Source organism: Oncorhynchus mykiss, chromosome 4 (genome assembly GCF_013265735.2).
Source record: "Oncorhynchus mykiss isolate Arlee chromosome 4, USDA_OmykA_1.1, whole genome shotgun sequence".
Classification (NCBI taxonomy): domain Eukaryota; kingdom Metazoa; phylum Chordata; class Actinopteri; order Salmoniformes; family Salmonidae; genus Oncorhynchus; species Oncorhynchus mykiss.
The window spans coordinates 24,926,208-24,953,451 of record NC_048568.1 but is presented as its reverse complement, the minus strand read 5'-3'; the positions used below and the strand labels follow the sequence as shown (position 1 = coordinate 24,953,451).

At 44.3% G+C, this 27,244-nt stretch overlaps 1 protein-coding gene across 10 annotated transcripts in view; it reads right to left on the bottom strand.

Annotated features, from left to right (window-relative positions):
* Window positions 1-27,244, bottom strand: part of utrn (utrophin) — a 341,113-nt gene that overhangs the window by 35,686 nt on the left and 278,183 nt on the right. For all 10 annotated transcript variants that reach the window (XM_036975991.1, XM_036975995.1, XM_036975989.1 and 7 more), the window contains 6 exons: window positions 26,609-26,810; window positions 26,432-26,517; window positions 19,532-19,689; window positions 16,133-16,299; window positions 12,865-12,976; window positions 4,939-5,075 (listed from right to left, as the gene is read on the bottom strand). In XM_036975991.1, the coding sequence (XP_036831886.1) occupies window positions 4,939-5,075; window positions 12,865-12,976; window positions 16,133-16,299; window positions 19,532-19,689; window positions 26,432-26,517; window positions 26,609-26,810 (862 nt within the window). The remainder of the gene's footprint in view (window positions 1-4,938; window positions 5,076-12,864; window positions 12,977-16,132; window positions 16,300-19,531; window positions 19,690-26,431; window positions 26,518-26,608; window positions 26,811-27,244) is intronic.

The following is a 27,244-nucleotide window of genomic DNA, read 5'->3' as shown; positions in this document are numbered from 1 at the left end:
ACACCAGGAACGCACAATCCCTCCATCAGTGCTCAGACTGTCCGCAATAGGCTGAGAGAGGCTGGACTGAGGGCTTGTAGGCCAGTTGTAAGGCAGGTCCTCATCAGACATCACCGGCAACAACGTCACCTATGGGCACAAACCCACCGGCGCTGGACCAGACAGGACTGGCAAAAAGTGCTATTCTCTGAAGAGTCGCGGTTTTGTCTCACCAGGGGCGATGGTCGGATTCATGTTTATCGTCGAAGGAATGAGCCTTACACCGAGGCCTGTACTCTGGAGTGGGATTGATTTGGAGGTGGAGGGTCCGTCATGGTCTGGGGCGGTGTTTCACAGCATCATCGGACTGAGCTTGTTGTCATTGCAGGCAATCTCAACGCTGTGCGTTACAGGGAAGACATCCTCCTCCCTCATGTGGTACCCTTCCTCCAGGCTCATCCTGACATGACTCTCCAGCACGACAATGCCACCAGCCATACTGCTCGTTCTGTGTGTGATTTCCTGCAAGACAGGAATGTCAGTGTTCTGCCATTGCCAGCGAAGAGTCCGGATCTCAATCACACTGAGCTGGTCTGGGACCTGTTGGATCAGAGGGTGAGGGCTAGGGCCATTCCCCCCAGAAATGTCAGGGAACTTGCTGGTGCCTTGGTGGAAGAGTGGGTTAACATCTCACAGCAAGAACTGGAAAATCTGGTGCAGTCCATGAGGAGGAGATGCACTGCAGTACTTAATGCTGCTGGTGACCACACCAGATACTAACTGTTACTTTGATTTTGACCCCCCCTTTGTTCAGGGACACATTATTCCATTTCTGTTAGTCACATGTCTGTGGAACTTGTTCAGTTTAAGTCTCAGTTGTTGAAACTTGTTATGTTCATACAAATATTTACACATGTTAATTTAGCTGAAAATAAAAGCAGTTGACAGTGAGAGGACATTTCTTTTTTCCCCCTGAGTTTACATCCAAACCATTGGTTGCAACCAGCGGCTATGCTTAGAATAGCCAGAAGGGGGCGACAACAGGGGCAAGCAGTAGCACACAGGCAGAAGCCCACCCCAAATCCTAACCTTTACCATTATTCTGGAAAACTGGCCTTATTAGACCAGCATCTAGGAGCCCATCCAGATAGAATCTCCCCTTTAGTCTTGGGGCTATGGTCCAATTGTTTCTAATGATTCAACTATTCATTTCCAAGTGATAATTGAGTCCCTATTTAAAGAATTTTAGTGGAATATTCCCAAGCAAGTCTTTGTCGCCCCAGGCCTGTACTTAGTGTAGTTGTTAAGTATGCTTTTTAAGTTTCTGCACTGATTATTAGTCATACTTGACATTTGACAGCAAAACCAAAATGATCAAGAGATCATATTCAATCTGTCTTTCACTTATTACAGTGTCATTTCATGTGCAGTCTTCAAAATGAAAATCTATTTCTAAACATTCAGGGTTGTACTGCACAGCGCACACAGATGAAACACCTTGGGAAAGAAAAATGAATTTAATATAGTGAGAAAGAACGGTTGCTAAATATAGATGTGATAGGAAGAGAAGCATCTTGTTATTTTGGAGATGGAGAGGATGTTTAGATAATTGCTTGGGTGCTCTGAAGGTGAAAGTGGAGACATTGAAACAAAGCGCTGCATCATGGATAAGTGTCTCTCGCAGTGGGAAAGAAAGCAGTAGCCGTCACTTCTCTGCCCGCGAGGAGACTCCTACTGCACCAGATCCCTCAGGGAGGGAGAGATTCAGCTGTTTTGGGCTGCTGTCTGCGGTGAGCTACCACTGTGTGCAGCCCCATCAACTGGTGCCATTAGGAAGTGGGCTTTTTCACCTGAGAGCAGCACCAACCAGGGTTTGAGTTGATTTGTTTACAGCCATACACTGCTGTGCTGAGCTCTTCAAGGTTCTTCTTTTACTCATGACAGGCTGGGCCAGGGGTGTTGTAACCTCCGGATGGGTGAACTCTTGTGAAAAAAATGAAGAGAGCGAGGGAGGAAGGGAGAGAGGGAGACCTTGGGAGCGTTTAGCTCTGAAAAATGTTGCTGTTGCGAGTGCAGTCAGAAAAGGTAGCAGGAGTAAGGTTCCTGGAGAGACAGTGATGTTGAGCCTAAAGAGTTGACTTTCCCCTGGGATGGCAGTGGGCCAAAGACAAGTCCAACTCCATCCTACCTCCCTGGGCCTGGCTAAACGGAGTAACCAGCCTTCAATACGACTCATATTATCATGTCAACGTTATAGATTTTTTGCATTGTACAATAATCACATGACAAACAAAAAGCAAACATACCTCACATAATACATTTACTAGTCTATTTCTTACTAAATCACTTTTCTTTACAAGTGTGTGGAGGGCATTTGTCTTTCAAACGGTGTCATAACTATTTTCTGGTACAGTTTTTCACACGTCTCTGCATTGAACTATGTTGCTGGCAGGCAGAGTGTGTCTGTGTGGGTATTATTGTATCAGGGGAAGGGGCTGACTGGGAGGTACAAAGACAACAGTAGAGCCAACGGTAATGGACCTTGGACAGACACTGAGAGACAGCGAAACACAGAGTTTTAAAGTTAAGGGGAAGGATGGGCAATTTTGATTTGCAATGCCTTGATGAGATGACACTGTGTGTGCAGAGGGCAGAATATATTGTGATGCCAATTCTGATCCAATAGAGAGATGTTGCTGGAGCGGAAACAACAACGAGCACAACGAGAACAACGAACGTGGTACCTAGTTGTGTTGAGTAAAACGCTGCCCTCATCAGTATGGTTTACAGGATGTTGTATTGTGTCATACAGTATATTGTACCTTTTCACTGAATACCAATGAAACGATTAAATCCAGTACACACTTCTATGCCAGTGCACCTCAATAGTCTTGAAGGACAAGCCGCCCTGACACTCTTTCCTCCCCTCCACTCCTCTATCAGGGGGCTTAAGAACACCTGTGCACTCTGACACCTTTTCATGCCTCCTGTCACAGAGACAGACAGACAGAGGTGGTGCAGGGAAACTTCGCCATATGTTCGGAGGGGAATATCATTAGCCCTCGCTCGCTACCACATCCTCCGCTAGGGCTTTCCACTCAGTTTGACAGAAGTGTGTGTGCGAATGTCTCTTCAGAATGTGTCTATATCTGTGCTGTGTTATTGATTCCACCCAAATCAAATCAAATCAAGGAGATAAAGATGGAGAGAGAAAGAGAGAGTGAAATAGGAAGTCTGAGTTAATGTGTTTTAAGACGAGTCCCCAAAAGCACAAACTCCAACCCACACAACACCTAAACTCATCGGTCTCCCTGCTAGAGTTTTTTATTTTTTTATTTCACCTTTATTTAACCAGGTAGGCAAGTTGAGAACAAGTTCTCAAGAGTTAAAGCAGTGTACAGTGTTATCCTGAACTCTTCCAAATACGGTGGTGAACAGCACATAACACACCAAGCTAGGAGGCTCAGACACGTCTTTCACATTAACACGTGTCTCTGTGTCGAATCACAAATCCTGTTTGGCGTGTAATGAAGGAAGAAGCGTTAGGAGGGAGTTGACAGTGGGCGGGGTTCTGTGTTCTATAGGTTGGGAAAACGTATGAGGAAGCAGAATAACCGTGACCAGACACACACACAGAGAGAGAGAGAGAGAGAGGGAGGGAGACAGAGAGAGAGGGGGCACGAGAGAGTGAGAGATCAAATCAAATTGTATTTGTCACATGCGCTGAATACAACAGGTGTGGCTTTTTTTCTCCCTCCCTTCCTCTCTCAGAGATGGCCTGATTCACTATCTCCACACACTGAATGTCAGAGTGTTTATGTGTGTGTGTTTGTTTGTGTGTGTGTGTGTCTATGTGTGTGTGTGTGCATGTGTGTGTCATTGTGTGGGCTTAAAAGTAAGAATTGCAGACTCAGTGCAATACGTTTCTGCTGTAAAACTGCCTGTATTGTACCAGACTTCCAGCAGTTTGTGGATGGTAGAGAAGTCAGGCGGGAGAAGAAAAGTGGAAATGAATGTCATGGAATAGTCATATTTCTCCAAGTCTCCATTTCATAACAGCTTTTTAAGGAATCTCTCTACCATTTCCCACCTTTTAAAAGGGATCTGTCAGGGAGACACTGCTGCAGGGATAGTGGGAGGAAAGCAGAACGGAGAGAGGAGAGGAATGAAGAGGGTGGGCCAGTCTATCTGAGGAGTGGACATCTGAACTGTGTGTGTGTGTGTGTGTGTGTGTGTGTGTGTGTGTGTGTGTGTGTGTGTGTGTGTGTAACTTCTTTGGGGTAAGGTTATAATTCACAGTTTGTTTTTAATATTCACTTGTGCAACTCAAGTAAAAGTAGAAGGGGAGAGAGAGAGAGAGCGAGAGAGAGAGAGAGAGAGAGCGAAACAGAGAGAGAGAGAGAGAGAGAGAGAGAAACAGAGAGAGAGAGAGAAAGAAACAGAGAGAGAAACAGAGAGAGAGAGAGAGACAAAAATAAATAAATAGCGAGAGGGAGCGAGAGGGAGGGAGAAAGAGAGAAGGAGGGATGCACAAACATGGAAAGATACTGAGACAGAAGATATAGCAAAAAGCAGAGGGTGAGATATTGAGATGTGGAGAGAGAGGGAGACATGTTCTAGGGAGCTGTTAGTATATAGAGACAGAGAAGGTTCAGATCATAGAAGGGGACATAACTCACACCTCAAGAGGGGGGCACTCACCACCCTCCACTAGCATCTGCATAATCTGTAACGCTAGTTAAACACCATTACTGAGGATTTATGTGTGTCCGAGCAGGCGACTGGTGAAAAATCGAGACGGACTCACTCCAGAGCAGAGCAGCAGCTCTGTGCAACACAGGAGATATATGGCCTGAATCTTCCAGGGGGTATAACAGTCTACAGACAGGGAGAGGAAATTAGTGTTGACAGAGGGCTCACCCAGGCAACACAACGACCCCCTTCCTCCCAGGTACCTACGTCTCCATATTGTCTCCTTCTAGAAACGTCTGGACCGGTAAGTAGCCCAGCCGGGGGTGCTTGGCAAAGTACTTCTTGGAGCGGAACTTGTTTTTCAGCACCTTGGTGAAATCACGCATGTCCTCACCCGAAGTAGTCTGGAAGAGTGAGAAAGGGATGAGACATTTTGTAAGAAGGAGTTCATTAGTTCATTAGAAAACACATCTTCTAAGAAAGTGGCGGATTCTGCTTTGCCAGTGAAAGTCCTATTATCACAGTGCCCTGACCTAAAGAGGGCCTATTCTTCCTAGGATTCAGGGAATAGCTAGGGAGATTCAACTTCCACAAACACACTCCTAAGCAGGGGAACACACATAAACACACTGTGACGCAAAGGCACACACAGTCTATTGAGTTCATATGGCTTTTAGCTAATAGAGAGAGAAAGAGAGAGAGAGAAAGAGAGAAAGATAGAAAGAGAGAGAGAATGAGAGAGAGAGAGAGAGAGAGAGATTTAGAGTTAGATAAACTTTGATTTTTTGTCAGGAGCATATACAGGATGCTGATTTTGGTCGGAATTACGGAATCATCTGGAACGTTTACAACTACCAAGGATTATTATTCTATACATCAAATTCTCTGGAAAACAACAGAAACCTGAAAACACCATTCAACCTGGAACTGAGTGAGTAATGTTTAGTCTGAAACTATATTTTATTTCCAAAAGCTAAGAAGAAAAATACACTACATTACTTGGTAAGGACTGAATGCTAACATAAGGCTGTCAAACAGTCTACTCCAACCAAATGGAGAGGCCTTAGAAGCTGCCTCCCGCTGTCTCCCGGTAATTCAAATACAGTACCCTGTGTATGTAAAGAATGATAAGGCAAGAATAGATTACAAAATAAAGCTCCTTATGGAAAATCAAGAGACACTTTTTGGGAACATCAGCAACCTTATCCTCCACACAAACCATGCCCTGGCATGGCACAGTGCTATATCAGCACACTACCCCTTTGTTAAGAGAGGGGGTGTTAACGTCTTGGTGACAGGGGGGCAGTATTGAGTAGCTTGGATGAATAAGGTGCCCAGAGTAAACTGCCTGCTACTCTGTCCCAGATGCTAATTTATGCATATTATTACTATTATTGGATAGAAAAAAACTCTGAAGTTTCTAAAACTGTTTGAATGATGTCTGTGAGTATAACATAACTCATATGGCAGGCGAAAACCTGAGACAAATCCAACCAGGAAGTGGGAAATCTGAGGTTTGTAGTTTCATTTAAGTGATTGCCTATCCAATATGCTGTGTATATGGGGCCAGATTGCACTTCCTAATGCTTCTAGCAGATGTCAACAGTCTTTAGAAAGTTGTTTGAGGCTTCAATTGTGGAAGGGGGTTGAATAAGAGCTGTTTCAACAAGTGGACTAGGCTGAGGCCAATCAGTTGTTTACTACGTGGTCACACGGGCACCTTCTGTTTCCTCTGTAATGAATACGCTATTGTCCGGTTGGAATATTATTGAAGATTTATTATAAAAAGACCCTAAGGATTGATTGTATACATCGTTTGACATGTTTCTACAAACTGTAATGGAACTCTTTTGACTCTTCGTCTGGATTTTGCGCTCGCGCATTGTGCCTTTGGAATAGTGAACTAAATGCGCGAACAAAACAAGGTATTTGGACATAAATATGGACGTAATCGAACAAAACAAACATTTCTTGTGGAAGTGGGAATCCTGGGAGTGCATTCCGACAAAGATCAGCAAAGGTAAGTAAAGATTTATAATGCTATTTATAACTTTTGTTGACTCCACAACTTGGTGGGTAACTGTATGGCTTACTTTTGTGGCTGAACGCTGTTCTCAGATGATTGAATATTGTGCTTTTGCCGTAAAGCTTTTTTGAAATCTGACACAGCGGTTGCATTAAGAGCAAGTTTATCTTTAATTCTATGTAAAACATGTATCTTTCATCAAAGTTTATGATTAGTATTTCTGTTATTTGATGTGGCTCTCTGCAATTTCTCCGGATGTTTTGGAGGCATTTCTGAACATGGCGCCAATGTAAACTGAGGTTTTTGGAGCTGGAACTTCAGTCAGCACAGACCCAGACAACAGTCCAGCACAACAACACTCTCTTAACCAGACCCGGAGTGCTGGAGGTGGAGAGAGACATATCTGCACTCTGGACAGTGGTGAGACAACTTCAACAGGAGAAAGAGAGGAGAGGATCAGACTGCTGGAGTAAAGGTTGAGGGGGATGGCGTGTGACAGAGAACAACCCACTAGAGAGGTGGCCACCCCCCACAGAGAAGCAAGCAGAAGAGCCCACCTCAGCACCCGACAAAAGTCTCGACACCACAGCAGAACAGTCCACACCAGACCCTGACCATAGCGTCGACATCACAGCAGAACAGACAAATGAAGAACCCCAAGCCCAGAGGCTCTCACCCCCTCTGAGCACCCCCCTGTCAGCCACCCTGATAGCCCTTCTAACAACCCCCCCACACCCACTGAGGACATATACAAGACACAAATTGTTCTCCTTATGGACTCAAATGGGAAATATATACAAGAAAAAAAAAGAATTCCCCAAACTCTGGTGTCCAAACACCCAGCGCACCCTAGACCTTCTGTCTGAGGACCAACTAGGTTCACCTAGCCACATAATAATACACACAGGCACAAACGACCTGAGAACACAGCAGGAAAGTTTGGCCACAGCACTGAAGGGAGTGATTAAAAAAGCTTCTTCTACTTTCCCCACCCTGCTACCACGAAAAGACTTCCACCCTGCCACAATTACAGCGGGTAAATGCAAGTATTTCCTGTGACTGTGCCTCAAAAACAAATGTTTTCCTGACCCATCACTCCACCCTGGACTTGAACAGCCTCTAAGACCAGGTCCACCTCTACAAGGCAGCAGTGCCCACCTTTGCCCGGACTCTAAAGGACATCGCTCTCAAACGCAGCCCCAAAACTTCACACAGGAACAACAGATCAATAGACACCCTGCCCAGACCAGCGAGACACCCTGGCAGTGAGCGGGCAAACAGGCCCAACCCCCACACTTACACTAGCCCAAGCCAATGGCATGTACCAGATGCTCAGCATGCTCTGCTCACACTTACTGGCCTGAGGCCAAACCACACAACCAACAACATTGGACACTTTATGGAACACAAAGCCTTCACTATATCATCCTGGAATATCCAAGGCCTGAGGTCATCTGCCTTTGGCCTAAAGAGCAGGAACCCGGACTTCACCAAAGAAATCGGTAATACAGACATTGTCATCCTGCAAGAAACCTGGTATAGAGGAGACGAACCCACTGGTTGCCCTCTAGGTTACAGAGAGCTGATAGTCCCATCCACCAAACTACCAGGTGTGAAACAGGGAAGGGACTCTGGGGGTATGCTAATTTGGTATAGAGCAGACCTAACTCACTCCATTAAATTAATCAAAACAGGAACATTTTAAATTTGGCTAGAAATTCAAAAGGAAATGATCTTAACAGAGAAAAATGTCCTCCTGTGTGCTACCTATATCCCCCCACTAGAATCCCCATACTTTAATGAAGGCAGCTTCTCCATCCTGGAGGGGGAAATCAATAATTTCCAGGCCCAGGGACATGTACTAGTCTGTGGAGACCTAAATTCCAGAACCGGACAAGAACCTGACACCCTCAGCACACAGTGGGACAAACACCTGCCTGCAGGTGACAGCATTCCCTCCCCCATATGCCCCCCTAGGCACAAATATGACAACATAACCAACAAAAACGGGTCACAACTCCTGCAGCTCTGTCGCACTCTGGGTATGTACATAGTCAATGGTAGGCTTCGAGGGGACTCCTATGGTAGGTACACCTATAGCTCATCTCTTGGCAGTAGTACTGTAGACTACTTTATCACTGACCTCAACCCAGAGTCTCTCAGAGTGTTCCCAGTCAGCCCACTGACACCCCTATCAGACCACAGCAAAATCACAATCTACTTGAACAGAGCAATACTCAATCATGAGACATCAAAGCCAAAGGAACTGAGTAACATTAAGAAATGCTATAGATGGAAGGAATGCAGTTTGGAAACCTACCAAAAAACAACTAGGCAACGACAAATTCAATTCCTTTTAGACAATTTCCTGGGTAAAACGTTCCACTGTAATAGTGAAGGTGTAAACTTGGCAGTAGAAAATCTTAACAGTATATTTGACCTCTCAGCTTCCATATCAAATCTAAAAAATCTCAAATAGAAAATCGAAGAAAGTGAACAACAATGACAAATGGTTTGATGAAGAATGCAAAAATCTAAGAAAGAAATTGAGAAACCTGTCTAACCAAAAACATAGAGACCCGGAAAACCTGAGTCTACGCCTTCACTATGGTGAATCACTAAAACAATACAGAAATACACTACGGAAAAAGAAGGAACAACACGTCAGAAATCAGCTCAATGTAATTGAAGAATCCATAGACTAACCACTTCTGGCAAAATTGGAAAACACTAAACAAACAACAACACAAATAATTATCTATCCAAAATGGAGATGTAAACCACTTCTTCAATCTTTTTAGCTCTATAACAAAGATTAAAGAGCAAAAACATATACAGGATCAAATACAAAGCTTAGAATCAACTATTAAAGACTACCAGAACCCACAGGATTCTCCAATTACCTTGAATGAGCTACAGGACAAAATAAAAACCCTCCAACCCAAAAAGGCATGTGGTGTTGATGGTATCCTTAATGAAATGATCAAATATACAGACAACAAATTCCAATTGGCTATACTAAAACTCTTTAACATCATCCTTAGCTCTGGCATCTTCCCCAATATTTGGAACCAAGGACTGATCACCCCAATCCACAAAAGTGGAGACATATTAGACCCCAATAACTACAGTGGGATATGCGTCAACAGAAACCTTGGGAAAATCCTCTGCATTATCATTAACAGCAGACTCATACATTTCCACACTGAAAAAAAATTTACTGAGCAAATGTCAAATTGGCTTTTTAACAAATTACCATACAACAGACCATGTATTCACCCTGCACACCTTAATTGATAACCAAACAAACCAAAACAAAGACAAAGTCTTCTCATGCTTTGTTGATTTCAAAAAAGCCTTTGACTCAATTTGGCAAAAACATAGAGACCCGGAAAACCTGAGTCTACGCCTTCACTATGGTGAATCACTAAAACAATACAGAAATACACTACGGAAAAAGAAGGAACAGCACGTCAGAAATCAGCTGGTGTTGGGGGTAAAATATACAACATTATAAAATTAATGTACACAAACAACAAGTGTGAAGTTAAAATGGGCAAAAAACTCACACATTTCTTCCCACAGGGCCGTGGGGTGAGACAGGGATGCATCTTAAGCCCCAACCTCTTCAACATATATATCAACAAATTGGCGCGGACACTAGAGAAGGCGGCAGCACTCGGCCTTGCCCTACTAGAATCTGAAGTCAAATGTCTACTGTTTGCTGATGATCTGGTGCTTCTGTCACCAACCAAGGAGGGCCTACAGCAGCACCTAGATATTCTGCACAGATTCTGCCAGACCTGTGCCCTGACAGTAAATCTCAGTAAGACCAAAATAATGGTGTTCCAAAAAAGGTCCAGTCGCCAGGACCACAAATACAAATTCGATCTAGACAACATTGCCCTAGAGCACACAAAGTGTACCTATGATGAAAATTACAGGCCTCTCTCATCTTTTTAAGTGGGAGAACTTGCACAATAGGTGGCTGACTAAATACTTTTTTGACCCACTGTATTTCCCTCAGATTACACAGATCCACAAAGGATTTGAAAACAAACCCAATTTTGATCATTCCCATATCTACTGGGTGAAATTCCACAGTGTGCCATCACAGCAGCAAGATTTGCGACCTGTTGCCACAAGAAAAGGTCAACCAGTGAAGAACAAACACCATTGTAAATACAACCCATTATGTTGATTTATTTTCCCTTTTGTACTTTAACCATTTGTACATTGTTACAACACTGTATATATACATAATATGACATTTGAAATGTCTTTATTATTTTGAAACTTCTGTATGTGTAATGTTTACTGTTCATTTTTATTGTTTATTTCACTTTCGGATATTATCTACCTCACTTGCTTTGGCAATGTTAACACGTTTCCCATGCCAATAAAGCCCTTGAATTGAACTGAGAGAGATCTCAGTACTTGAGCAGGGTTTGTGTGTGGCGCTTGAATAGTGTGTTGTGGCAGGTCGGCTACTGTGCCAGAGAAGAGTCTGTAAAATCACAATAGAGAGACTTGTCAAACTTGTGCCCAAACAACTACTTCGGAGGGACGACTAGACCACAGCACACAATTTATTCTACCATGTTTTTGCTCAATAATTAATACTAGCAATGTGGGAACAATCAAATGAAAAAGTAATACTACAATGAAATGAAAAAGCAATATTGTGCACATCAAATAAACAGTGGGACCGATATGAGAAACTGACAATGTTTCTAAAATGACCGCAATGGGACCAGCGGCTGACATTTTACACAGCATCATATTGATCTTTACCTCCTAAATCAGGTTATGGTCCTAGGCCTCAGTATTAATATGTACTTTATCAATTTTGGAGACATTAATGTAACATCAAAATGTGTTTTGTTCTGTGTGGAAGAGAGGGTACTGTAAATGTGTTATTGTTTTAGAGAGGGGCTTATTTCTCGGAGGAAATAAGTTTGATTTCATTCAATAAAAGAGGATCTCTATTCAACACATGGTGTGTAATAAAGTATTTATTCCTCAAGGTGGCCTGTGGTTCTGAAGCAACAGTGAGAGAATCAGCGGCGTAGCGTAACCTCACTGTTTTGTTCGGTCCTCTCCAGTAAAATGGATCAGACGGCCAAGAATCCACCATTTCATACTTACCCATTTACATTGCTTACACTAATGTCCCTTTCATACACAGACTGAAATCTCACTCATCTACCATGCCTGCTACTTTTTTACCTGCGTCTTTGTATAACTGAAAGGTGTAGGTGGAAGAGAAAAAGGACAAATAAAACCCACCTAAAGACCTAGTCATGATTCCTGTATTTTCACAGACCCTCTAACCAAAATACAGGTATCAGGTCTGTGTGAATGGTTCTCTACTTTTTTGCAGGTAAATTAATAAACACTTCAATTGTTTAACACCGCCCTAATTTGAAATGCAAACAGCCCTCAGTGTTTAACAACACTCCCTGACCCCACCCCTCCCAATTTGCCAGTTACCCACTGATATGTTTAAAAGGGGTATACCTGCATTTCAGTGGTAAATAAGGAGTTGTTTGAAAGGGGGTCCTATTAACATTGCCTAATATTTTTTACAGGTGATATACCATATCATCTGTCTGAAATGGGGCTACATCAGAAACAGAAAGGCCAGATTGTGTATGGAAGTCTGACATTGCAGTTTGACTTTCTGCTTCATAACTGAAAGCTATAATATTATTTGCCCATGCTTAAACATGACTTGTATAATGTTTTCACCCCACAGTCACTGAAGGCAGTTAGCATTACACAGCCAGGACAGGAGTGATTGCTGTTCCTCATGGCTGGCGGTCTGTATCAATATCCAGGCTATCAAATTTGCAGATTGAAAAACTAAATTAAATCACCCAAAGAAAATAAACATATTCCCCGACCAGTCGAAGTGTGACATTCAGCAATATTCCGACGCTGTGCGTGAGCTCTACTAATGTAAAAAGAGAAGACTGTTCAATTTCTGCAAATCCCCTCCGTCCCTCTCTCACCTGAAACAGTGTTGGAAAAATGCCTTTCAGAAATTATAAACAGCTCAAAGAACAGAAGTCTTTTACTGTTCGCTCGGTTGAATCCAATTTGCGCTCCGGGTTCGTGAAGAATAAGGTGGCACAGACGTGTGTGTGTGTGTGTGTGTTCCTCACCGGCGTGCAGTACTCCACCATGGGGTAGTTGAGCTTGTGGCCCTTGGCGGTTCGTCCAGAGAAGAAGCAGCTCTGACACACGTCATAGTTAAAGTGCTTCAGACTGCGATACCTAGGGATGAGGGGAGGGGGAGATGGATAGTATTAGTATTTTATTAGGATCCCCATTAGTTACTGCTAAAGCAGCAGCTACTCTTCCTGGGATCCACACAAAACATGATACATTACATAATACAGAAAATTAATAGACAAGTACATCACAAGGACAGAACTACATTTAAAATATGAATACATGCTTTCATACATATGCCTTCATAATCATGTGATTCATAGACGCTATTGAATGCAATCCAAAAACGAAAATGGAAACGCAATAACAAGGAGATGTTTTTGAAATAGGCTGACACTTTTCTCTAAATTCCTCAGATGTGAAAATAGCCACTTTGTTTCGATCGCGATAGAGACAGAGTGGAGAAACAAGAGAATAAGAGTGATGAGCGCATCGTGCAGATTTCTCCATTTCTCTTTCATGCATCTCATGTGTGTCCTGCGCTGCTCTCATCTGAGCTATTCCAGGGCCTCACACGGAGCTACCGATGTTCTGTCACCACTTTCTCTCACCAATCCCTCTGTGAATTTCAAAATGGAGGACACATACACACTCAAACCCACAGTCTAAAATTCAGAATGCCACCTGCAGCTCTATCCCAATGCACCTCACCATTGTGCTCAAAACAGAATATAAAAGATGTCCGGAAATTGAGATGGGCCCAGTTCAGGCAATGTAATCAAATCAAATTTTACTTGTCACATGCGCCGAATACAACAGGGCATAGCGGGATTTATTATAGGCGTCTGGATTAGTGTCCCGCTCCTTGAAAGCGGCAGCTCTAGCCTTTAGCTTGGTGCGGATGTTGCCTGTAAATCCAAGGCTTCTGGTTGGGATATGCACGTGCAGTCACTGTGGGGACGACGTCGTCACTTATTGATGAAGCCGGTGAATGAGGTGGTATACTCCTCAATGCCCTTAGATGAATCCCGGAAAATATTCCAGTCTGTGCTTGCTGGTAGAAATGAGGTAAAACGAATTTAAGTTTGCCTGCATTAATGTCCCAGGCCACTAGGAGCGTTGCTTATGGATGAGCATTTTCTTGTTAGCTATGGCCTCATACAGCTCGTTGAGTGCGGTCTCTCTCTCTCTCTCTAAGGTAATCTGATTGATGACAGAGCCCACAGCGATACATCAGACAGTAGGGGCACAGTACAACCCACGTCCCACGCCCCATTACACAGCAACATGCAGCGTATTACTACACAGACATCTTTCATTAGCGCTGACGCAGACAACCACCAATGAATGACTATGGGATCTACACTGAGCGTACAAAACATTAAGAACACCTTCCTAATATCAATTTGCACCCCCCCCCCCCCCCCCCATTTGCCCTCACAACATCCTTGATTCGTTGGGGCATGGACTCTACAAGGTGTCTAAAGCATTCCACAGGGATGCTGGCCCATGTTGACTCCAATCCTTCCCACAGTTGTGTCTAATTGGCTGGATGTCCTTTGGGTGGAGGACCATTCTTGATACACAAGAGAAACTGTTGAGCGCACCTGATACACAAGGGAAACTGTTGGGCGCACCTGATACACAAGGGAAACTATTGAGCGCACCTGATACACAAGGGAAACTGTTGAGTGCACCTGATACACAAGGAAACTGTTGAGTGCACCTGATACACAAGGAAACTGTTGAGTGCACCTGATACACAAGGGAAACTGTTGAGCGCACCTGATACACAAGGGAAACTGTTGAGTGCACCTGATACACAAGGGAAACTGTTGAGTGCACCTGATACACAAGGAAACTGTTGAGTGCACCTGATACACAAGGAAACTGTTGAGTGCACCAACTACCATACACCGTTCAAATATGTTGTCTTGCCCATTCACCTTCTGAATGGCACACATAATTGTCTCAAGGCTTAAAAATCCTTCTTTAACCTGTCTCCTCCCCTTCAACTACACTGATTGAAGTGGATTTAACAAGTGACGTCAGTAAGGGATCATAGCTTTCACCTGAATTCACCTGGTCAGTCTATGTCATGGAAACAGCAGGTGTTCCTAATGTTTTTTACACTCAGTGTATATTCTACTTCGTAATATCCCATTTTCTGGAAAACCAGCTCTGCTTTACAACACGGTGTTGGCCATTGGGAGGCTCAAGTCTAACCGGTGCAACACTATTCAATCCAAATGTATTTAACTTTCTCTCTCTCCCTCCTTACCCTGTCTCTCTTCCTACTTCCCCTCTCTTTCTATCCCTCCTTACCCTGTCTCTCTTCCTACTTCCCCTCTCTTTCTATCCCTCCTTACCCTGTCTCTCTTCCTACTTCCCCTCTCTTTCTATCCCTCCTTACCCTGTCTCTCTTCCTACTTCCCCTCTCTCTCTCTCCCTTCTTACCCTGTCTCTCTTCCTACTTCCCCTCTCTTTCTATCCCTCCTTGGATCAATGACAGACCTGTAAAAGCTTGTCTGAAGACATTCTCTAGCTGGTGTAACTACTTAGCGAGGACCAGAGATAATAAACATTACACTAGACACTAGGCTCTGGTTAGCATGATGTTGTGTCTCATTTTGCTCACATAATAATACTGTGACTGATGTCATACCCTCAAAACAATATTGTGTTTAGCATGTGGACATCTGAGGTCTGTTTAATCATAAGAGGGGGATTCTATTGAACTATTCTGACATTATATCAACAGGTGGTGTGTGAGACAGACAGACAGACAGACAGACAGACAGACAGACAGACAGACAGACAGACAGACAGAAAGCAGTGAGAGTCTGAGACCCTAACCCACAGTACACAGTGGATGCCCCTTTGTGTGTGTGTGTGTGTGTGTGTGTGTGTGTGTGTGTGTGTGTGTGTGTGTGTGTGTATTTTTGTGTGTGTGATTCTAGAAGTCCTTCTCCAGATGGTATTTAGTTAGGACTGTATCAGCTACTGACATTTAGATAAAGGCCTACCCTCCGGAGCAGGCCTGCCCTTTCTGCTCCACTCAGAGCAGGGAGACCAGCACACCATCAATCCCCTGTGTGTGTGTGCATTGGGTGGGTGTGTGTGAGTGAGTGAAAATGCTCTGTATGCTCTGTATGAAAATGTGTGTTAAGGAGCTAACGTTGAACGCAAATTTGCTGTGTGTGAGTGTGTGGGTGCACATTCGTGCGTATGTGAGTCTAAGTGTGTGTGTGTGTTTACCTGAACCCTACAATGGGGCACTCTTTACAGATGTTACACTTGGCCTGGTGCTTGGCGGTCTCAGCAGCCGCCACTCTGTGTAGGACAGGAAGCCACACCATAGACTGGGGCTCCAGCCTCATCCAATCAACAAACTGCCTGGGCTCCAGCTCCACCTTATTTGTCACCTGGACAGGAAGAGGAAAGAGGAAATTTAAATCAAAGTGAATTCAACTACTAAGCTTCATCCGAAATGGCACACTATTCCCTATATAAAGTGCACTACAATAAACCAGGGTAGACCAATAAACCAAAAGTAGTGCACTATACAAGCGAGGAAGAGGGTTTAGTCTGCCCAAAGTCTGTCCACCTTAAGCAGGTTTATTAAGTGAGGAGTTTTTGTATGGGGGGGGACGAGAGACTGTGGAACCTATTCAATATAGAAAATTAATATTTATTTTGATACAAGGCTTATTTGATCAGAAGTTTTGACGTTTCGGAACTCTTAGGTTGTTACGACTGTACTGATATAAGTGTGATGCAGGTGACAAAAATAAAGAAATAATTAAATACATATTTTAAAGGAACTCAGTCCGGCTTTCAACTTACTCTTGAAAGTTGTAATAGTAGAATGCACAAGGTGTCATTTAGAAATTGGGTAGTGCATCATCAGTTCCTCTAGTCATGTCAGTCATTACATACCTATATATTTATAGATATTTATAACTTGTCAGCAGTGTCCCGATCTACTAGCCCATGTCAAAGTTTTTTAGCCCTAAGGTTTAGGAAGCCCTGTTCTAGGAGTCCTGTAGTGGGTATTAAATCCCTTTACACCTGGAGACGGCTGCTGTACAGAACACACACCTGACCTTTCAGTTGCCACGACTACCCACAAAGGTCAATGAGTAAACATTCTGAGAGGGAATATCCGGGACTCGAGGAAGAAATTGTCCACAGGTCACGCACGCACGCACACACACACACACTGCAAACATTCCCTAAGAATCAACATGGCTTCGGTCAAAGAGAGGAACGTTGGAAACCTATTTCTGCGTGTGTGTGTCCGTTCTGTGACCTCTGGCTCTGTTAGGGCTAAATGTCAGATAGAAATCATAGAACCCTGAGATCACACACACAGACAGATGGAGAAGCATGTAGGAAACAACACCGCCACTTCATTGATCCTCAACACTGGGCCCCACAAGGGTGCGTGCTCAGCCCATTCCTGTATTCCCTGTTCACCCATGACTGCGTGGCCATGCACGCCTCAAACTCAATCATTAAGTTTGCAGACGACAAAACAGTAGTAGGCAGGATTACCAACAATGACGAGACAGCTTACAGGAAGGAGGTGAGGGCCGTGGCAGAGCGGGTCCAGGAAAATAACCTCAACAAAACAGCAGAGGGAGCACACCCCTATCTACATCGATGGGACCGCAGTAGAGAAGGTGGAAAGCTTCAAGTTCTTCGGCGTACACATCACTGACGATCTGAAATGGTCCACCCACACAGACAGTGTGGTGAGGAAGGCGCAACAGCACCTCTTCAACCTCAGGAGGCTGAAGAAATTCAGCTTGGCCCCTAAAACCCTCACAAACTTTAACAGATGCACATTTGAGAGCATCCTGTCGGGCTGAATCACCGCCTGGTACGGCAACTGCACCACCCGCAACCTCAGGGCTCTCCAGAGGGTGGAACGGTCTGCCCTACGCATCCCCGGGGGCAAACTACCTGCCCTCCAAGACTCCTACAGCACCCGATGTCACAGGAAGGCCAAAAAGATAATCAAGGACAACAACCACCCGAGCCAAGGCCTGTTCACCCCGCTATCATCCAGAAGGCAAGGTCAGTACAGCTGCATCAAAGCTGGGACCGAGAGACTGAAAAACAACTTATATCTCAGACTGTTAAATAGCCATCACTAGCCAGCAACCGCCCTGTTACTCATCCCTGCACCTTAGAGGCTGCTGCCCTGTGTACATAGACATGGAATCACTGGCCAGTAACCACCCGGTTACTCATCCCTACACCTTAGAGGATGCTGCCCTGTGTACATAGACATGGAATCACTGGTCAGTAACACTAGTCACTTTAATAATGTTTACTTACTGCTTTACTCATTTCATATGTATATACTGTACTTGATTTTAGTCAATACCACTCCGACATTGCTGGTCTTAATATTTATATATTTCTTAATTCCATTCTTTTACTTTTAGATGTGAGTGTATTGTTGTGAATTGTTAGATGCTACTGCATTGTTGGAGCTAGAAACACAAGCATTTCACTACACCCGCAACAACAATGTGAATTGATGAAGAACCAGCTCTGGAGTGTCAAGTCAAGGCATCGAGCCAGAGAGCTGACACCTACACCTATCCTTCCTTCCATCTTCCTCCCTATTGTCTCCTCCTCTCTCTCCACCAGTCTCCCTCTCCCTCCTGTCCCCTCACATCGTCTAGGTGGCAGAGTTACGGCAGTACAGATCCCTTGGAGGGAGGAGGATGGATGGATGGTGAAAGGGAAGAAGGAGTGAGATTGAGACCCGTAAAACAGGCCGTATTTATGGGCCACCACCTCGTTCATTACAGCCCCATTAAACCAAATGGAGTGGTTGACTGCTCTGCAATTTCTGGCTGATACAGGGAGGTCACGGGGGGGGGGGGAGTCTACTGGGCAGAGAGGCCAGAGTCATCAGTCACTCTTACTATCATCCGTCTGGCTGTAATGCATTAGGAATTGTGCAGTGAATATCAGACAGTCTTGTTGTAATGGTGGTGTTGATGCGGGTGATGGTGTGTATGTGTGTGTTAGCGTATTTATAAAATAATTATAATAATATTGAACCTTTATTTAACTAAGCAAGTCAGTGTTATGTGTATGTGTTAATGTATGTGCGTGTTAATGTATGTGTGTGTGTGTGTGTGTGTGTGTGTATGTGTTAATGTATGTGCGTGTTAATGAATGTGTGTGTGTGTGTGTGTGTGTGTGTGTGTGAAATGGGGGGAGATAAAGGAAAGAGGAGGTTGTAGGTAGATAAGGGGTGACAGGAGAGGAGTGGTGAAGTGATAGGAGAAGGACTGGATAGAAAGCTCCAGGTTGCTAGTGGCTCCTGTTAAACTCTGTGACATTTCCAATGTCAGCCGAGCTCCATCACCATGCTATTTTGGAAGCCTGAGCGGTGAAATCAGGGAAATTTACTGCTTCCTAATTTAATGCCGCCACTGAATTTATGACTGACGAAACAGGACTCAGGGAAAAGAGAAAAATACAATGTGAACCCAAGGACAGGGACCAGCCAACCTTGCATTTAAACGTTCATCGATAGCCATATTGGTTATAGTGACAACGTTCTGGCACTTTCAACAGCAATAATACAAGATGTGTGTTGCAGTGTGTCTGTATACTGTGTATACATACGTGTTGGAAACAGCTTCGGACGCTGGGTTCAATGTTGCTCCCTCCGAAGGCGGCGACCTCTCCTAGTTGCCGTGGTATCTGGATGGCGTCGTGGAGCAGCAGACCCAGCTGTCTCTGGTCACACGTATCCCCCGACGACGCCACCTGACTGAACAGGTCTGGAGGAGAGAGAGAGACACAGAGAGGTGAGGGGTGTGAGACTACAGAAATACAGTTTCTCATCCAAGCCTCCACTGTCAATCTTTATCAGTGAGTGTGTTGTGTGAGAGTGTGAGTCAGCGTGTTGTGTCAGCGAGTGTGTGTGTCAGCATGTGTATTAATAGCCCTATGTGGGTACTCATCTATTAGAGCTCAGAGAGGAGAAGGTAGAGTAGAGGAGTCCTGGTGAGCTGAGCAACCCTGTCAGAATACAATCGAGATGAATCCACAGTCCCACCCTCCCTCTCTCTCCCCTCTCTCTGCACCTCCCTCTATCCCACTCTCCCCTCCCTCCCTCCCTCCCTCCCTCCCTCCATCCATCCATCCATCCCTCCCTCTATCCCTCCCTCCATCCATCCATCCCTCCCTCTATCCATCCCTCCCTCTCTCCCTCCTCCCTCCATCTCTTCCTCCCTCCCTATCTTCCTACTGCCCTCCCTCTCTCCCCCTACCTCCCTCCATCCCTCTCTCCATCCCTCCCTCTCTCTCCCTCCATCAGTCTCTTCCTCCCTCCTGCCCTCCCTTCCTCCCTCCCTCTCTCTCTCCCCTCTCTCCCTCCCCCTCTCTTCCCCTCCCTCCCTCCCCATCCCTCTCTCTCCCTTCCCCCTCTCTTCCCCTCCCTCCCTCCATCCCTCCTGCCCACCCTCCCTCTCTCTCTCCCTCCCTCCCTGCATCCCACCCTCCCCTGTCTCTGTAAATCTCCTCACTATCACAGGAGAGCAATCAATTCCCCATCAGCCCCTGCTCTGAGGGTATGACAGGGCATCTGCCCATCGTTGAGAAGGGAAACCTCTCGTCTAGACGTACAAACACTATATTTATTGTTTCAATCGTAAAACAAAACTAAACCAAATTGAATGCAACAGCTCAGTTAATTGTTGTCAGGGCTCTGTCTGCCTTGTTACTCCCAGATAGGATAAAGAGAGAGAGACAAACTTTGATGAACTCCCATATCTGTTAGGCGAAATACTGCAGTGTGCAGTCACAGCAGCAAGATTTGTGGCCCGTTGCCATGAGAAAAGGGCAACCAGTGGAGAAGAAATAAACACTGTGTAATTCAATTAGGGGAGGGGTGGTAAGGTTAGGAGAAAATAATAAAGTAAAATATTGGTATATTATATATACATTTACAAAAAAATATAGGGAGATTGGAAAGGATGCAGATAATTACATTGATAGAAGCCACAATCTGCAATATTAAAGCTGATCTAACCACAAAAAAAATACAGAATACAAATTCTACAACACTGTAAAAACAACCTGTTCATTTATTTTCCCTTTCATACTAACTTTGTATTTATTTTTATATAAACTTTATTTAACTAGGCAAGTCAGTTAAGAACAAATTGTTACTTGCAATGACGGCCTACCAAAAGGCCTCCTGCGGAACGGGGGCTGGGATAAAAAACACAAATATACAGGACAAAACCCACATCATGACAAGAGACACCACAACACGACATAAAGAGAGACACCACAACACGACATAAAGAGAGACACCACAACACGACATAAAGAGAGACACCACAACACGACATAAAGAGAGACACCACAACACGACATAAAGAGAGACACCACAACACGACATAAAGAGAGACACTACAACACGACATAAAGAGAGACACCACAACACGACATAAAGAGAGACACCACAACACGACATAAAGAGAGACACCACAACACGACATAAAGAGAGACACCACAACACGACATAAAGAGAGACACCACAACACGACATAAAGAGAGACCTAAGACAACAACATAGCATGGCAGCAACACAACATGACAACTACATACTCTAGTAGCAACACAGCATGGTAGCAGCACAACATGACAACAATATACTGTAGTAGCAACACAACATGGTAGCAGCACAACATGACAACAACATACTCTAGTAGCAACACAACATGGTAGAAGCACAACATGACAACTACATACTGTAGTAGCAACACAACATGGTAGCAACACAACATGACAACAACATACTGTAGTAGCAACACAACATGGCAGCAACACAACATGACAACAACATACTGTAGTTGCAACACAACATGGTAGGAACATAACATGACAACAATATACTGTAGTAGCAACACAACATGGCAGCAACACAACATGACAACAACATACTGTAGTAGCAACACAGCATGGTAGCAGCACAACATGACAACAATATACTGTAGTAGCAACACAACATGGTAGCAGCACAACATGACAACAACATACTCTAGTAGCAACACAACATGGTAGAAGCACAACATGACAACTACATACTGTAGTAGCAACACAACATGGTAGCAACACAACATGACAACAACATACTGTAGATGCAACACAACATGGTAGCAACACAACATGACAACAATATACTGTAGTAGCAACACAGCATGGTAGCAGCACAACATGACAACAATATACTGTAGTAGCAACACAACATGGTAGCAGCACAACATGACAACAACATACTCTAGTAGCAACACAGCATGGTAGCAACACAACATGACAACTACATACTCTAGTAGCAACACAGCATGGTAGCAACACAACATGACAACAATATACTGTAGTAGCAACACAACATGGTAGCAGCACAACATGACAACAATATACTGTAGTAGCAACACAACATGGTAGCAGCACAACATGACAACAACATACTCTAGTAGCAACACAACATGGTAGAAGCACAACATGACAACTACATACTGTAGTAGCAACACAACATGGTAGCAACACAACATGACAACAACATACTCTAGTAGCAACACAGCATGGTAGCAACACAACATGACAACAACATACTGTAGATGCAACACAACATGGTAGCAGCACAACATGACAACAATATACTGTAGTAGCAACACAACATGGTAGCAGCACAACATGACAACAACATACTGTAGTTGCAACACAACATGGTAGCAGCACAACATGACAACAACATACTCTAGTAGCAACACAACATGGTAGAAGCACAACATGACAACTACATACTGTAGTAGCAACACAACATGGTAGCAACACAACATGACAACAACATACTGTAGTAGCAACACAGCATGGTAGCAGCACAACATGACAACAACATACTGTAGTAGCAACACAGCATGGCAGCAACACAACATGACAACTACATGCTGTAGTAGCAACACAACATGACAACAACATACTGTAGTAGCAACACAACATGACAACTACATGCTGTAGTAGCAACACAGCATGGTAGCAACACAACATGACAACAACATACTGTAGTAGCAACACAGCATGGCAGCAACACAACATGACAACAACATACTGTAGTAGCAACACAGCATGGTAGGAACATAACATGACAATATACTGTAGTAGCAACACAGCCTGGTAGCAACACAGCATGGTAGCAGCACAACATGACAACAATATACCGTAGTAGCAACACAACATGGCAGCAACACAACATGACAACAACATACTGTAGTAGCAACACAGCATGTTAGCAACACAACATGACAACAATATACCGTAGTAGCAACACAACATGGTAGCAGCACAACATGACAACAACATACTGTAGTAGCAACACAGCATGGTAGAAGCACAACATGACAACTACATACTGTAGTAGCAACACAGCATGGTAGCAACACAACATGACAACAATATACCGTAGTAGCAACACAACATGGTAGCAGCACAACATGACAACAACATACTGTAGTAGCAACACAGCATGGTAGAAGCACAACATGACAACTACATACTGTAGTAGCAACACAGCATGGTAGCAACACAACATGACAACAATATACCGTAGTAGCAACACAACATGGTAGCAGCACAACATGACAACAACATACTGTAGTAGCAACACAACATGACAACAACATACTGTAGTAGCAACACAACATGACAACAACATACTGTAGTAGCAACACAACATGACAACAATATACCGTAGTAGCAACACAACATGGTAGCAACACAACATGACAACAACATACTGTAGTAGCAACACAACATGACAACAATATACCGTAGTAGCAACACAACATGGTAGCAGCACAACATGACAACAACATACTGTAGTAGCAACACAGCATGGTAGGAACATAACATGACAATATACTGTAGTAGCAACACAGCCTGGTAGCAACACAACATGGTAGCAGCACAAAACATGGTACAATAATTATTGGGCACAGACAACAGCATAAAGGGCAAGAAGGTAGAGACAACAATACATCACACAAAGCAGCCACAACTGTCAATAAGAATGTCCATGATTGAGTCTTTGAATGAAGAGATTGAGATGAAACTGTCCAGTTTGAGTGTTTGTTGCAGCTCGTTCCAGTCGCTGGCTGCAGCTAACTACTTGAACATTGTTACAACACTGTACATAGCCAACAATATAACATTTGAAATATCTATATTCTTTTAAAACTTTTGTGGGTGTAATGTTGACTAATGTTTCCCTTATTTATTTCCCTTTCGTTTATTGCCTATTCCATTTGCGTTGGCAATGTAAACATATGTTTCCCATGCCAATACACCCCTTTGAATTGAATGGATTTGAGAGATAGAGAGTTGGCGGGAGAGAGAGAGATGAGAGAGTTGGCGGGAGAGAGAGAGATGAGAGAGAGTTGATGAGAGAGAGAGAGATGAGAGAGTTGGCGGGAGAGAGAGAGATAAGAGAGAGCGAGAGAGAGATATAGAGAGTTGGCGGGAGAGAGAGAGATGAGAGAGATATAGAGAGAGTTGGCGGGAGAGAGAGATGAGAGAGAGAGATATAGAGAGAGTTGGCAGGAGAGAGATATAGAGAGAGTTGGCGGGACAGAGAGAGAGATGAGAGAGAGCGAGAGAGAGATATAGAGAGAGTTGGCGGGAGAGAGAGAGATGAGAGAGCGAGAGAGAGATAGAGAGCTGGCGGGAGAGAGAGAGATATATATAGAGAGAGAGATGAGAGAGCGAGAGAGAGAGAGTTGGCGGGAGAGAGAGAGAGAGCGAGAGAGAGATATATAAAGATAGTTGGCGGGAGAGAGAGAGAGATGAGAGCGAGAGAGAGAGATATATAGAGATAGCTGGTGGGAGAGAGAGAGATATAGAGAGAGTGAGAGAGATGAGAGAGCGAGAGAGAGAGAGAGTTGGTGGGAGAGAGAGAGAGATGAGAGATATAGAGAGAGTTGGCGGGAGAGAGAGATGAGAGAGAGATATAGAGAGTGAGAAAAGACAGGGATGCAGTATAGACAGGAAGAACGATTGAGAGAGAGAAAGAAGGAAGACCGAGAGAGCGAGAGAAATACAGTGGAGAGTGAGAAAGGCGATAGAGAGCGGGGGGGCAATAAAAGGATGGAGGGATGTGGCTCGCCTATCTGCCTGGTGTTGACTTTGATCTCTGTGTGAAACCCTGCCTTGATGTCAGCTCTCCTTAAGTAGAGTGGTAATGGCGATTCTATAATACCGTGCATGTGCGTGGGTGTGCATGCGAGTGTCTGCATGTGCACAAACCAGCCTTGATGTCAGCTTGCATTAAGTTAAGTAACTAGGGCTGTTCTTCGATACTCTACTCTATCCTGTGTGTGTGTGTGTGTGTGTGTGTGTGTGTGTGTGTGTGTGTGTGTGTGATTTTGACCAGGTCTTCATGTCTCCTTGAGTAGCGATGGCAGTTCTTCGATAGTGCACATCCCTAGAGTATAAGCCGGCCATACTTCTTCAACCATGAGCAGCAATGCGTATCAGCTTCATAAGCCTTCATAGCCACTACTAGGACATCGTTGTCATGAAACTCCAAAATCACGAGCCCCAGACTTTCTTAACATTTCTTCTCCGACTCAAACGTCCTGCCCTACAATTATAAGTGATATGCATAATACACAAGGTATCGAATTGAGAGCCAAATCGCTATGTAGTTGGGTTCTATGTTGCGGTGGTGGACTGTGCTACTTGTGATTTAGTGAGTTGCTGTGGATGGGTGTCTGGGCCTGACACCAATGTGACTCTAAACGAGAGGGACTCGCCCAACCGTGCTTGATCTCTTTTTGAGACTAATAGAAATTGCCAGTGGAACGAATAGGCTCAGGGACAGACTCCACGTCACAGGAGGGGTAGAGAAGGAAACTATGGAGGGAGAGGACAGAGAAAGAGAGAGGAAAGGAAGAGAGGGAAGAGATAGAAGGGGAGAACAGAGAGAGATAGAGAGATCGAGGAGGAGAAAACGAGGACACAAAAGCAAGAGAGCAAATTGAGGACAGAATGCACGTTATCTGAAAGGACAAAGCATACTCCCCCAGCAGCCCTAGACACATCCCTAATCCCCCTGCAATGAAACTAAATAAATAAATAAATCAAATACAAAACAAGTGGGAGGTCTCTCATCCAATTAGATGGTCCATTCACTGGCGTCCTCTGACACGGTCCGATCGGTACCCTGGGTAACTGAGCTGGGATTACAGCCTGGCAGAGGGCATTATGGGATACGCTGGCACGGACTACGCTACAACGCTCCCACTGGGGCTGTTCTCAATTCACCTCAGAGTGTGTGGGTGTGTGTCAAAGTGTGATTTAAGTCTATCAGAGCTTGATCAAGTTTTATTATTTTTTCACTTCAGTGTGTGTGTGTGTGTGTGTGTGTGTGTGTGTGTGTGTGTGTGTGTGTGTGTTTGAGTGTTTCTGTGAATGCTATGTGTGTGAAAGGATTTTTGTGGGATGGTTGGTACTTGCATTTGTATTTCTCCTCCAGATGGCCCTTGGAGAGCGAGAGCAATCCTATCTTCATGGACAGGACACGGATCTTCCCACTGCGTCCACTATAGAGGGAACACACACACAGTGGACATTTTTTTTAGGAGAGAAAATGACTTCTACAAGGTGTGTGTGTGTGTGTGTGTGTCCACGTACGTGTCGTATACATTGAGCAGCCAGTTGAGACACATATCGACACACAACGGAACATTGACCAGGTCCTTGTGCTGCTGCTCCAGCCCATCATAGATGGACGTCAGACAGTTAATCACTTCTGGCACTGTCAGCAGCTGGGCATTCTGGGTAAGCTTGTGCTGCTCGAAGGTGCTCTGGGCCACATTCAGATCCAACAGATCCACTGGAGGTTGGGAGGGAGGGAGGGAGGGAGTGGAAAGAGACTGTTAGACTTTTCAAAGTTGTTTACTGAGACCACTCAATGGCAACAAAGAACATTCTAAAATGATGAAGAGCAGTGGAAATTGCCACAGCAAATTACAGATGGTTGTAATGACAACATGGCCACAGACAGGATATGAGGTGTCTGTAGAGTAGACGGGGGTGTGACACCAGGGCAGCAGGCCAACCCATTTATGTTACAGATACTGGAGACACAACTCAGAGTTAACCTAATTAGCCGTTTAAGGGGAATCCTGCTGTGCGAGTGTGTAGGAGATACACACAGACATACATCTGACAGTGGGGGATCAAGAAGGAAAAACAAAACACGAACGGGAAGGAGTTTGAGGAAAATATACAGACTTGTTTCCTCTTTCTCTCTCCTCCCTCTCTCTC